The 14,043-nt window shown below is 45.2% G+C and overlaps 1 protein-coding gene across 1 annotated transcript in view; it reads left to right on the forward strand.

Moving 5' to 3' along the window:
* LOC112069506 (E3 ubiquitin-protein ligase UBR4) overlaps nucleotides 1-14,043 on the forward strand; it is a 129,482-nt gene that overhangs the window by 82,177 nt on the left and 33,262 nt on the right. The window contains 16 exon segments of the mRNA XM_070438569.1: nucleotides 508-629; nucleotides 852-963; nucleotides 2,101-2,231; nucleotides 2,992-3,169; nucleotides 3,644-3,748; nucleotides 4,161-4,298; nucleotides 4,583-4,751; nucleotides 6,148-6,244; nucleotides 6,719-6,826; nucleotides 8,992-9,105; nucleotides 9,990-10,199; nucleotides 10,500-10,649; nucleotides 10,750-10,977; nucleotides 11,122-11,200; nucleotides 12,735-12,959; nucleotides 13,263-13,431. Coding sequence (XP_070294670.1) covers nucleotides 508-629; nucleotides 852-963; nucleotides 2,101-2,231; nucleotides 2,992-3,169; nucleotides 3,644-3,748; nucleotides 4,161-4,298; nucleotides 4,583-4,751; nucleotides 6,148-6,244; nucleotides 6,719-6,826; nucleotides 8,992-9,105; nucleotides 9,990-10,199; nucleotides 10,500-10,649; nucleotides 10,750-10,977; nucleotides 11,122-11,200; nucleotides 12,735-12,959; nucleotides 13,263-13,431 — 2,335 coding nt within the window.

Raw genomic sequence — 14,043 nt, forward strand, 5'->3', positions numbered from 1 at the left:
GGTCTTTCCTTGGCTCCTGCCTGTCTGCCAGGTAAAACTAACATGGTCTTTCCTGGCTCCTGCCTGTCTGCCAGGTAAACTAACATGGTCTTTCCTGGCTCTGCCTGTCTGCCAGGTAAACTAACATGGTCTTTCCTGGCTCCTGCCTGTCTGCCAGGTAAACTAACATGGTCTTTCCTGGCTCCTGCCTGCTGCCAGGTAAACTAACATGGTCTTTCCTGGCTCCTTCAGGTAAACTAACATTGTCTTTCCTGGCTCCTGCCTGTCTGCCAGGTAAACTAACATTGTCTTTCCTGGCTCCTGCCTGTCTGCCAGGTAAACTAGCAACTTCTCATAGCTGGGTAGTGTTCAGTTTGGTGATATATATATTTTCAAACCAACATTTTTGTTTTACTTCGGATTTTTTTGGGGGGGCCCACGGCATGATCTGCTGTAAAAAAATAAATAATAATCTGGATGTTTGTTTAGACTAATTATATGAATGTATCAATTGTTGTTCCTCTCCAGGTCTGACCCACATTGAAGCTACAGTGAACGCATTGGTGGACATCATCCATGGGTTCTGTACCTGTGAGCTGGACTACATTAACGTGGCCTCCAAGATCTACATGCAGATGCTACTGTGTCCCGTACGTTCCTCAGATACACTTTAGACATAGACCTGTGGAAAATATATTTGCAATTGTCATTTTTTGCCGTGTTGATCCCGGATCGGCATTTTTGCCGTGTTGATCCCGGATCGGCATTTGTGCCGTGTTCAACCTTGTTTCTTTACCTAAATAGCACTTAAATGATGTAAAAAGTGTATTATAAAATCAATTTAAGTGATTGGTTCTGTTTTTGTATTACAGGACACGTCTGTTAGCTTCGCCTGTAAGCAGGCCCTGATCCGAGTGCTCCGACCCAGGAACAAACGCCGTCACGTGACTCTTCCGTCTCCCCCTCGCTCCAACACACCCATGGGTAGGTATCTCCTACCCCTGAATCAGACCAGGGCTTTCAAACCCTGTTCTCCTGGAGAGCAATCTTCCTGTAGGTTTTCACTAGAATCCCATTTTGTAACTAATCTGATTCAGTTTATCAACCCAGCTAATAATTAGAATCAGGTGCGTTAGATTGAGGTTGGAATAAAAATCTGGAGGACGGGAGCTCTCCAGGAACAGGGTTGGAATGAAAACCTAGAGGACGGGAGCTCTCCAGGAACAGGGTTGGAATGAAAACCTAGAGAACGGGAGCTCTCCAGGAAACAGGGTTGGAATGAAAACCTAGAGGACGGGAGCTCTCCAGGAACAGGGTTGGAATGAAAACCTAGAGGACGGGAGCTCTCCAGGAACAGGGTTGGAATTAAAACCTAGAGGACGGGAGCTCTCCAGGAACAGGGTTGGAATGAAAACCTAGAGGACGGGAGCTCTCCAGGAACAGGGTTGGAACCTAGAGGAAGGGAGCTCTCCAGGAAACGGGTTAGAACCTAGAGGACGGGAGCTCTCCAGGAACAGGGTTAGAACCTGGAGGACGGGAGCTCTCCAGGAACAGGGTTAGAACCTGGAGGACGGGAGCTCTCCAGGAACAGGGTTAGAACCTGGAGGACGGGAGCTCTCCAGGAACAGGGTTGGAACCTAGAGGACGGGAGCTCTCCAGGAACAGGGTTGGAACCTAGAGGACGGGAGCTCTCCAGGAACAGGGTTAGAACCTGGAGGACGGGAGCTCTCCAGGTAACAGGGTTAGAACCTAGAGGACGGGAGCTCTCCAGGAACAGGGTTGGACCAATAGAACAGCCAAAAAGTGTTTGCAAGTTAATTTCAGAACGTTATAAAAAAAAAACTAAAAAACAGATGCTTTTGTTTAGACTTCTCTGTTCTTCTATATTTTAGGATAATTTTTCAACATCTTCTGCTCTATTAATCTCTTAAAGAGTTCGGTGTGAAGGCTTGGACAAATCAGAAACCACTAAATGTTTCCATCGACACTGTGTTCTCCTCCTTTCTCCCTGTTCCTCCTCTTCTCCCTGTTCCTCCTCTTCTCCCCGTTCCTCCTCTTCTCCCCGTTCCTCCTCTTCTCCCCGTTCCTCCTCTTCTCTTCTCCCTGTTCCTCCTCCTCCAGGAGACAAAGACGATGATGATGAGGATGATGTTGATGACAAGATGCAGCCATCGGGGCTGACGGGAGGAGAGGGGGGCAGGCAGGAGAGTCAGGAGCAGGGTGAAGTCGACCATGGCGACTTTGAGATGGTGGTGAGTCTCTTTGAGATGGTGGTGAGTCTGGTCCAATCGCTAGTGTCCACTCCTCCTCACCCACTCCTCATACACACTGTAGTAATCTAGTGTCCACTCCTCCTCACCTACTCCTCATACACACTGTAGTAATCTAGTGTCCACTCCTCATACACGCTGTAGTAATCTAGTGTCCACTCCTCATACACGCTGTAGTAATCTAGTGTCCACTCCTCATACACACTGTAGTAATCTAGTGTCCACTCCTCATACTCAATCTCACATGCACAAACAGGACTCAAGTCGCATTACCACGGTAACATCCCGCTCTTAAAGGGGCAGGTGAACATTTTTTGTCTCTGTAATATTTTTGTTAAAAGACTCAGGTCACAGAAAATGTGATTTTAAACAATTTGTTTACTTCTTACTACTAATATATGTATTGTTTTAGAAACATGACAAAACATGCTCAAACGTTGTTGCTTTTTTGGTATAATTTGAGGGACATTTTTTGGGGGGTTGGTAAAAAACTAAATCTGAGTGGCTGGTAGAGTTTTAAATCTACCTGCCACAGTGGCTGGTGGACCAAAAATAACATTTTAGGCCCTGCAAATAGCCATATTAACATCTGTGATATGTACAATATATATATATATATATATTTTTTTTATAAACACACCAAAATATTGTTCACGATGGAAAAATGTAAAACGTTATCTGTCCATTTTGATAGTGTTTGCTTATTGTCTGTTGTTGTCTGGTCTGTGTTATCTCTATCCAGTCTGAGTCCATGGTTCTGGAGACAGCGGAGAACGTGAACAATGGGAACCCGTCTCCCCTGGAGGCTCTTCTGGCCGGGGCCGAGGGCTTCCCCCCGATGCTGGACATCCCTCCAGACGCGGACGACGAGACCATGGTGGAGCTAGCCATCGCACTGAGTCTCCAGCAAGACCAGCAAGGTCAATACTCACTAATACCACACCATTGTGAGAGTCATACACTTGAATATTCATTTTTTTTAAATTAATACTCCAGTCCAGATACTACATATTGTGGTACCTAATCTGGTTTGCCAATAATCTTTTGCCTGAAAAAAAAAAAAATTACCTGTAATGTTTATCGACTGACTGTTTCTSTACCCTTGCTTGACATGATAGCATTGGCTAATTGGCTAGCATCGCTAATGCTAATGCTAGCGATGCTAATGCTAGCATCGCCATTAGAATCTGGATCAACAAACCACTGTTTGTGTTTGGGAGTTGAGGTTTGACAACCCTGTTGTAGTTATACTATTCTAGGCTCTAGCAGCATTGCCCTAGTTCTCCAGTCTCTAGGTCTGTCAGGTCAGACTCACTGTAGCAYTGAACTGTGTTTGTGTGAAGGTTTAGCTGTGTTGATAATGACCTTGTGGTGGTGTTTATATGTTGATCCAGGCAGCAGCAGCAGTGCCCTAGGTCTCCAGTCTCTCGGCCTATCAGGTCAGGCTCCCAGCTCTTCTTCTCTGGATGCAGGCACCCTGTCAGACACCACCGCATCAGGTAATGAAGCTCATTCTACACAACAGACTACGACCGACTTTTAAATCTGTTTTAAAACACCACTCTCAGAGACGGTTTTAAGCCCCATTTGGTTCCTCATTGAACGTGTCTTGTAGTTCAAGACTTAATCTGTGTTTGGGCAACTGGACTTTCTGTTCCATTAACAAAAAAGCAGAATAGGGGAGGGAGGGTGTTTCTCCTGTAACAGCTGTGCTTATGCTTCTAGAGGAGGGAGGGTATCTTTTCCTGTAACAGCTGTGCTTATGCTTCTAGAGGAGGGAGGGTATTTTTTCCTGTAACAGCTGTGCTTATGCTTCTAGAGGAGGGAGGGTATTTTTCCTGTAACAGCTGTGCTTATGCTTCTAGAGGAGGGAGGGTATTTTTCCTGTAACAGCTGTGGTTATGCTTACAGCCCCAGCATCAGACGACGAGGGGAGTACGGCCGCCACGGACGGTTCTACGCTACGGACCTCTCCGGCCGAGCACGGGGGCAGCGTGGGGTCCGAGAGCGGGGGGTCTGCCATCGACTCAGTGGCAGGAGAACACAGTGGTGAGTTGACACACAGAGGAAACTGTGATGCCCTATTCAAATGTCCTTCCTAGTTATCTGATTTAGAAATGACTGGACATGTGAACGGCATGTGGCGGAGCTGTTGTGTTCATCTGTCTAATTAGTAATTATTTCAAGGAAAGGAGGCAGGAAGGATGCTCTTTTTAAGCCAAATAGAATCACAACTAATCCCTAGCCTTGTACCCACTAAACCCCTAGGTCCTAGGCACTTGGCGGAGGTCTGTTTCCTCATGTTCGTCCTCTACCCTTGTCTCTCTCTCTAGTGTCAGGCCGCAGCAGTGCGTACGGGGACACAACCGTCGAGGGCCACCCAGCAGGACCAGGTAGTGTGAGCTCCAGCACAGGTGCCATCAGCACCACCACAGCCCAGCAGGAGGGAGATGGATCGGACGGAGACGCAGAGACAGAGGGGGACATCCACACCAGCAACAGGTCAGGAACCACCGAGACACTGTGGTGGTTTGATTCTAATATGCGGTAGCAGAGAGGACACTCTATGACTAGGGTGGCTGGAGTCTTTGACAATTTTTAGGGCCTTCCATTGACACTGCCTGGTTTAGAGGTCCTGGATGGCAGGACGCTTGGCCCCAGTGATGTACTGGGTCGTTCGCACTACCCTCTAGTGCCTTGCGGTCGGAGGCCGAGCAGTTGCCATACCAGGCAGTGATGCAACCAGTCAGGTTGCTCTCGGTGGTGCAGCTGTAGAACATTTTGAGGATCTTGCCAAATATTTTCAGTGTGAGGAGGAATAGGTTGTCGTGCCCTCTTCACGACTGTCTTGGTGTGCTTGGACCATGTTAGTTTGTTGGTGATGTGGACACCAAGGAACTTGAAGCTCTCAACCTGCTTCACTGCAGCCCCGTCGATGAGAATGGGGGCGTTCTAGGTCTTCTTTTTCCTGTAGTCCACAATCATCTCCTTTGTCTTGATCACGTTGAGGGAGAGGTCTAATGTCCATTGCTCATGTTTTTTGGCCCAAGCAAGTCTCTTCTTATTATTGGTGTCCTTTAGTAGTGGGTTCTTCGCAACAATTTGACCATGAAGGTCTGATGTCTGTTACTTGAACTCTGTGAAGCATTTATTTGGGCTGCAATTTCTGAGGCTGGTAACTCTGAACTTATCCTCTGCAGCAGAGGTAACTCTGGGTCTTCCCTTCCTGTGGCGGTCCTCATGAGAGCCAGTTTCATCATAGAGCTTGATGGTTTTTGGACTGCACTTGAAGAAACTTTAAAAGTTCTTTACATTTTCCAGATTGACTGACGTTCATGTCAAAAAGTAATGCTGGACTGTCATTTCTCTTGGCTTATTTGAGCTGTTCTTGCCATAATATGGACTCGGTCTTTTACCAAATATGGCTATCTTCTGTATACCCCCCTACCTTGTCACAACACAACTGATTGACTCAAACACATTAATTTGTGGAGTTTCTTTCCTCCTTAACTGTTAACAAGACACACCTGTTAATTGAAATGAATTCCAGGTGACTACCTCATTAAGCTGGTTGAGAGAATGCCAAGAGTGTGCAAAGATGTCATCAAGGCAAAGGGTGGCTACTTTGAATAATCTCATAAAATATATTTTGATTTGTTTAAACATTTTTTGGTTACTACATGATTCCATACGTGCTATTTCATAGTTTAGATGTCTTCACTATTATTCTACAATGTAGAGAAAAAAAAGTCAAAATAAAGAAAAACCCTTGAATGAGTAGGGGTGTCTAAACTTTAGACTGGTCCTGCGTATCTAACCACGTCTGTTGTCTCTATGGCAACAGTGGAGTTGTTTTGGAGTGCTTTGTTTTCTGACGTCCTTCTTGTATCTGTTCCAGACTCCACATGGTGCGTCTGATGCTGCTGGAACGACTCCTACAGCACCTGCCCCAGCTGGACAGTGTAGGAGGAGTCCACGCTATCCCCTACATGCAGGTACTAGCCCATTTACTGTTGTGCTGGCCTTTCATCCATTCAAACTTGTCCTTCTTTACTGCCAACGATTTTGCAGATACCGGCTGTTTGGGAGGATTTGGAACGATCGTGATATGTTAAAAAAAAAATATATATATATATATATATATATATGTGTTTTTACTTCCCTTTAGTTGAATGTACTGATTGGGAGGCTGTGTCGCAAATGGCACCCTGGTCAAAAGTAGTGCACTGTATAGGGAATAGGGCTCTGGTCTAAAGTAGTGCACTATAATAGGGAATAGGGCTCTGGTCTAAAGTAGTGCACTATATAGGGAATAGGGCNTAGGGAATAGGGCTCTGGTCTAAAGTAGTGCACTATAATAGGGAATAGGGCTCTGGTCTAAAGTAGTGCACTATATAGGGATTAGGGTGCCATTTGGGACCTACACCCAGTCTTTCAGGTTATAGAGCATTCTGGTCAATGTAATGCAGGTGGTCCTGATGCTGACCTCTGACCTGGATGGAGAAGATGACAAGGACAAGGGAGCCCTGGACGACCTGCTGGCTCTACTCATCGCCGAGCTGGGCATGCACAAGAAGGTACCTACCGTGTGTGTGTGTGACGCCGTCATATCCTTGCTCCGTCCTCGTTTCCTCGATTCCTCTCAAAGCACATTGGAGCTTTGAGAGGAAATGGGTCAACGAGGATGAAGAAGAAAGGAATTGACGGCGAGTAACGTTTTGTCGGTCTCGTGGTAACTGACCATGAATTAACATAATCACATTTAGCATCTCCTACCTTCCACACACAGCCTACAAGCCACTGATGCAGACCTTTGGAACATCAACATTTTAAATCTAAGTCTAATAAATCCATGTAATATAGTCTACACCGTCACAATAAATACATTATTTATTTTAGACAGGTCTAAAGAAACAGGATATGAAGAAAATGTTGTCMAGAACAGAATAGGATACTCCTTATGTTAGGTCCTAAGCTGGCTGTGCCATATGGCTGTAGGCTACAGTAGTTCATTTATAATTACGTGGCATTATTTTATATTATTTTATAGTATGAAGAATACAAATGAATCAAGCTGAATAAAATAGAGAGGATATTTTCTCCAAGCGATTTGAGGGAGAGTACGCACATGCGGCTATTCTGTGTCGGTTAAAAACAAAGAAACAGGTGTTCCTATCTGCTTAATTTAGATGTATTTATGCAACTTTAGTTCTACAAATGTCGGGCTTATATATTTAGATTTTTAATACATTGTAAGGCTGCATGATGCGTTTTTATATAATTAAATTGTTCAGGCTGCACGCACTTCATCAGTCTCTCATTCACAGTTTAACTAGCACTTGATAATATTCTCACCAGGCCTCAAATTTCCCAGTGACCAAACCCCCTTGTGTGGCCGTAATGCCACCTAAAYAAAATCCATGCCTCGTGGTCGTTGTGCCCTTTTTCTGAATATAATAATTATAAGTCCCGTCTCCCGGCTGCCAATCGCCGTGCTCCGAAGCACCTCTCACTCACATGGCTCTCTCAGTTATCTACATTTTTATGAGCCAATGCCTGTCACGTGATTGGGTCCTTCTCACAGGCTGCAAGTGAAGACGGACACATCTGAGACCCTACGGCGTGCGTCCTTATCCAARTCCAAGGTGCATATTGACGATATTGGAAGAACTGTCCACATTTACTTTCCYTCAGCCAACAAGATGAGATTGTAGTCCTAACGAACAGCAAAAGCACTAGCCTAGGTCAATTTAATATCCTCCCATAGTACAAAAGTTGACCTATTCTATTATAAAGTTTTATGGTTTTATACATTTTTATGGTGAAAATTAGGCTCTACACCTGTGGTAAAYCAGATTCATGTGCTTCATTCTAAGAAGTTATTTGGCCACTTTAGTTGTGATACAAACCTTATCAAACCATGGGCTAGGCTACATGAAGTGTGAGACTTTGATTTTAAWAAGTTGTTTAAAAAAAGGCATACGCTGTTGTCTTACTGCACACACTAGGCATCATTCACAAGGGGTCATACATCATTCAGTGATTGGCTAATATTGTCACCCATCAGACTGTTCTTAATTAAATCTTGTCTTCACCTATACTAAATAATATGTGTGTTAAATTAGTTTTGATTTAGAATGGGCCATTATCATGCACCTGTATCGAAACAGGGGCAGCGGGAAAAAAGACATGTCATCTATGCACTTAAATAGTGAATGGAGGACACTTTCCCCGTGGTTTATTTTCATGCCAGCCAGGTGGGCTATACTCCTGTTTATAAAGAAAAGCAACGTACTTAATATTTGGAAAGTTTTGAAATAAATATAGTAGGCCTACCCTATAGGAAGCTGATGGGATACTCCTCTTTTTAACAGAGGCCATCACTCTGTTTTCTCACACAATTGCATAGCCTATAGAAATGTTGCGCAACATGAGCTCATGGGCTCTCATGAAGTGTTTGATTTTCGGTTACATTTACATTGATGTCAGAGTGATTAGAGGGACAATAGTGTTGAGTACCAGGCAGTTAAAAAGTTTGTTAGACTACTAATGACCAGCAGCAGCATCAGAGCGCCGTTTTTGGAGAAGCCTAGTTACCGTGACTAAACGGTCACCTGTAATTTGACTTGTGACCACCAGTGTGGCGGTAATATGGTCACCGAAACAGCCTTGGTGTGTGTGTGTCCCTTTTTCATTGTCCATCTCTCACCCCCTGTTTTTTTTGTTGGTTTTTCTCCTCCAGGACGTGTCCAAGAAGAACGAGCGCAGCCCCATCAACGAGGTCCATCTGGTCATCATGAGATTGCTCTCTGTGTTCATGTCCAGAACCAAGTCTGGATCTAAGTCTTCCTCTGAGGTACGGGCTTTCCTCTCCTCCAATATTTACTAAAAATTTAATTCATAATTTTCTATATTGACCAGAAGAGTAAATTATATTCAGTCACTCATGGAGGACAATGAAGTAGATTTAAAAAATGCTTTTATTAAAGCTGCAATATGACCGAATTCACATAGAAATGTGAGTTATAGATCTGTCATTCTCATTGAAAGCACGTCTTAAGTGGTAGAGATCTGTGATATTTCTATGCTTCCTCTCTTAAAGATGCACAGTGCAGAAATCACTCCTCCATTTCCTGGTTGCTACAATTCTAACAGTTCACCAAATTTCAGTTTATGACAAAACAGGCAATGTGTATAGTACKGAGAATCATTGTACKATCTAAACCTGCTGTGAAATATATTTTCCATAACCAAGAATATTGTTTGAAGCTGGTGTACAAAACCGAAAGTAAAAGACGTATAGAATTAGGTCACATAGAACACATCCACCGCTTCTTAGACTTGCTTTCAATGAGAATAACAGATCTATAACACATTTCTATGTGAATTTGGTCGGGTCACCCAAAATGTTACATATTGCAGATTTCAGTTTTGATTTTGCGTCTTTTTACTTTCAGTTTTGAAAATATATTTCACAGCGGTTTGGGTGGTACAATGATTTCCTACACTGCCTGTTTTGTCACATAAACTGAAATTAGGCAAACTATTAGAATTTTAGCAACCAGGAAATGGCGGAGTGATGTCTGCATATTGCTCCTTTTAAGTGACACATTTCAGCGTGATGCCTTCGTTAGGGTTTTACAGACAGAAAACAGAGGCTCTTCTACCTTTCAAAATGGCCTCCTATGGAATTTTATGTTGATCTGTTGTAAGTTTTCCTGATCACATCCCCTTCTCCAGTCGTCCTCTCTGATCTCCAACGCCACGGCCACAGCCCTGCTCAGTCAGGGGGCGATAGACTACTGTCTCCACGTCCTCAAGTCTCTGCTGGAGTTCTGGAAGAGCCAGCAGGAAGAGGAGGAGTCTGTGGCAGCCTCCCAGCTCCTCAAACCTCACACCTCCTCCTCTCCTCCAGACATGAGCCCCTTCTTCCTGAGGCAGTACGTCAAGGTAAGAGGAAACCCCATCCCCGATTTCCAAAAACGTAATCTTGTTGAGTGCAGCCCACAAACTGGTTTTGCACGGACTTTGTTTCAGCATGTTGAGGGGGTCAGTTGGAGCAACACTGGTGCTGAATGGGTCATCTTGATCACATAATGAATAGATATTTGGGATACAAGGTGATTGGTAGACACTGTGTTCCTGTGTGTCTATTTACTTCATGTATGTTCTCTCCTGTCTCTCTCTCCTCTCGCTCTCTCCTCTCGCTGTCTCCTCTCGCTGTCTCCTGTCTCTCTCTCTCTTTCTCAGGGTCATGCTGCTGATGTGTTTGAGGCCTACTCCCAACTTCTGACTGAGATGGTTCTGAGATTACCTTATCAGATCAAGAAGATCGCTGACACCAACCCCCGCATCCCGCCTCCCGTCTTCGACCACTCCTGGTTCTACTTCCTGTCTGAGGTACATGATCTCACACACTTTTTCTCTGTGTCTCTCCCACTAGTTCGTTCGCTCACACACACTTAACACCCCTTTCTACCATCTATGGTTGCCTGTGTAGTACCTGATGATTCAACAGACGCCCTTCGTGAGACGCCAGGTCAGGAAGCTGCTCCTGTTCATCTGTGGTTCTAAGGAGAAGTACCGTCAGCTCCGGGACCTGCACACGCTGGACTCTCACGTCCGCGGCATCAAGAAACTCCTGGAAGAACAGGGCATCTTCCTCCGCGCCGGCGTCGTCACGGCAACCTCCGGCTCCGCCCTGCAGTARGACACGCTCATTAGTCTGGTGAGTGTCTACATCTGTCTTAGGGGGGAAAAAATGTTTTTTTTTATTAATCCACAATACCTCAGTCTTACATCTTAAAAAATATATATATTATTTTTTTTGCGACTTGTTCTTGTACTTGAGTTTCTCTGTTTTTGTCAACAGATGGAGCACCTGAAGGCCTGTGCTGAGATAGCAACCCAGAGGACCATCAACTGGCAGAAGTTCTGTATGAAGGATGACTGTAAGTTAGGGTTAGGGTCAGAAGTTCTGTATGAAGGATGACTGTAAGTTAGGGTCAGAAGTTCTGTATGAAGGATGACTGTAAGTTAGGGTTAGGGTCAGAAGTTCTGTATGAAGGATGATGTAAGTTGGGTTTAGGATCAGAAGTTCTGTATGAAGGATGACTGTAGTTAGGGTAGGATCAGAAGTTTCTGTATGAAGGATGACTGTAAGTTAGGGTGGGGTCAGAAGTTCTGTATGAAGGATGACTGTAAGTTCAAGGCTCTTCCCTCTTGCTCTTTTAGCCTTTTTCTCCTCAAGTGGTAACCGGGTAGCTTTGACTTCTCAAGTGGTAACCGGGTAGCCTTTAGACTTCTCCAGTGGTATCCCGGGTAGCTTTTAGACTTCTCCAGTGGTAACCCGGGTAAGCCTTTAGACTTCTCCAGTGGTAACCCGGGTTTGCTTTAGGCTTTTCTCCAGGGTAACCCGGGTAGCCTTTAGACTTCTCCAGTGGTAACCCGGGTGCCTTTTTCCCTCTCCAGTGGTACCCGGGTAGCCTAGACTTCTCCAGTGGTACCCGGGTAGCCTTTAGACTTCTCCAGTGGTAACCTCGGGTAGCCTTTAGACTTCTCAAGTGGTAAACGGGTAGTTTTAGACTTCTCAGGGTAACCCGGGTAGCCTTTAGCTTTCAAGTGGTAACCCGGGTAGCCTTTAGACTTTCCAGTGGTAACCGGGTAGCCTTTAGACTTCCAAGTGGTAACGGGTACCTTTAGACTTCTCAAGTGGTAACCGGGTGCTTTAGACTTTCCAGTGGTAACCCGGGTAGCCTTTAGACTTCTCCAGTGGTACTGGGGTAGCCTTTAGGACTTTTCCAGTGGTAACCCGGTAGCTTTTTCCTCTTCAGTGGTAACCGGGTAGCCTTTAGACTTTCAAGTGGTAACCCGGGTAGTTAGACTTCTCCAGTGGTAACCGGGTAGCCTTTTCCTTCCCAGTGGTAACCCGGGTAGCCTTTAGACTTCTCAAGTGGTAACCCGGGTAGCCTTTAGACTTCTCAAGTGGTAACCGGGTAGCCTTTAGACTTCTCAAGTGGTAACCCGGGTAGCCTTTAGACTTTAAGTGGTCCGTGTAGCCTTTAGACTTCTCCGTGTAACCCGGGTAGCCTTTAGACTCTCCAGTGGTAACCCGGGTAGCCTTTGACTTCTCCAGTGGTAACCCGGTAGCCTTTTTCCCTCCCAGTGGTACGGGTAGCCTTTAGACTTCTCCAGTGTAACCGGGTAGCCTTTAGACTTTCCAGTGGTAACGGTAGCTTTAGACTTCTCCAGTGGTAACCCGGGTAGCCTTTTCCCTCTCCAGTGTAACCCGGGTAGCCTTTTGCCTCTCGTGTGAGTTTCTTGAAGTGTAACTCTATCCTTTTGCTGTTATCGAGCCAAGCCAATCTGTGCTCTACTGCGAGAGTTTCAGTTGGCATGGATGAGTTAGTTTGTATTTTTAACTCTCTCCCTCCCCCTCTCTCTCCCCCACTCCCCTCTCTCTCCCCCACTCCCCTCTCTCTCCAGCCATACTGTACTTTTTACTACAGGTCAGCTTCCTGGTAGATGAGGGAGTGTCTCCGGTGCTCCTCCAGCTGCTATCCTGTGCTCTGTGTGGCAGCAAGGTCCTGGCTTCCTCTTCCTCCTCCTCTTCCTCCGGAGGAGGGTCTGGGGGCACTGGGACTCAGTCCTCTCAGAGCAAGTCCTCAAGCAAGAAGAGCAAGAAGGAGGACAAGGAGAAAGACAAAGAAGGTGAGGAGAGAGACACGAGAGTTCATCATATTATAACCTGGCTTACTTAAAAAATAATTATGCCTGTATATTGTTGAAAATGTGTTGATTTGTTTTAAAGTCTTTCGATCGTTAGAAAATGATTGCGTTAATGTTTTTATCCTTGAAAACATTTCATTTGTTGTACCTTTTGAGAAACAGACTTGCTACTGTAGTCTGAAGTGTTTGTGGTTTGAGAAAGACTTGCTACTGTAGTCTGAAGTTTGTTTTGTGTGTGTGCTCTAAGCAAGTCTTTCTCTAAAATGTTGTTGTCTTCTCCTCCAGGTGACGGTGTGGGAAGCCAGGAGGACCAGCTGTGTACTGCTCTGGTCTCTCAGCTCAACAAGTTTGCCGACAAAGAGACTCTCATCCAGTTCCTCCGCTGCTTCCTGCTCGAGTCCAACTCCTCCGCCGTGCGCTGGCAAGCCCACTGTCTCGCACTGCATATCTACAGGTATGTACGTACACTACATAAAGGTACAGTAGTACACACTAGTGCGATTAACCGCCATTTTGTATTATTATTTATGGGGTTAATAAACAAATAATTGTCCGTTCAATAACTTGAATTCCATTTAGTTTGGTTTCTTTGTGAAGCCAACTCGCCGTTTCTGTAGAGAGAAATCAAATCATTCACGAGCGAAATCAACTGAACTATATGGGTCGCTGGGCTGAAGGGAGTTGTAGTTTACATTAAGCAAATATTCAACCTAGTTCAGTGCGGAAATTTGTTAATTAACTACAATGACCATAATCCATTGCACCAGTTTTATTTTTCCCAGCTCAGGTAGAGATGGATATACTTTTACGCCTGCTAAGTTAGGATAGATGCACACAGACCGCATAGACAGCATGAAAGAGGAAAGTACACAACGACATGAGAGGGGGAATAGAGACAGTTTGTGATAGGCCTGCCTCATCTACTTTGAAGAACTACTAGTCAAATGATTTAGTCAGACAGCCGTGCAGACAGCCGTGCAGCTAGCCGTGCAGCTAGCCGTGCAGCTAGCCGTGCAGCTAGCCGTGCAGCTAGCCGTGCAGCTAGCCGTGCAGCTAGCCGTGCAGC

This window comes from Salvelinus sp. IW2-2015, unplaced genomic scaffold, assembly GCF_002910315.2.
Source record: "Salvelinus sp. IW2-2015 unplaced genomic scaffold, ASM291031v2 Un_scaffold1034, whole genome shotgun sequence".
Classification (NCBI taxonomy): Eukaryota; Metazoa; Chordata; class Actinopteri; order Salmoniformes; family Salmonidae; genus Salvelinus; species Salvelinus sp. IW2-2015.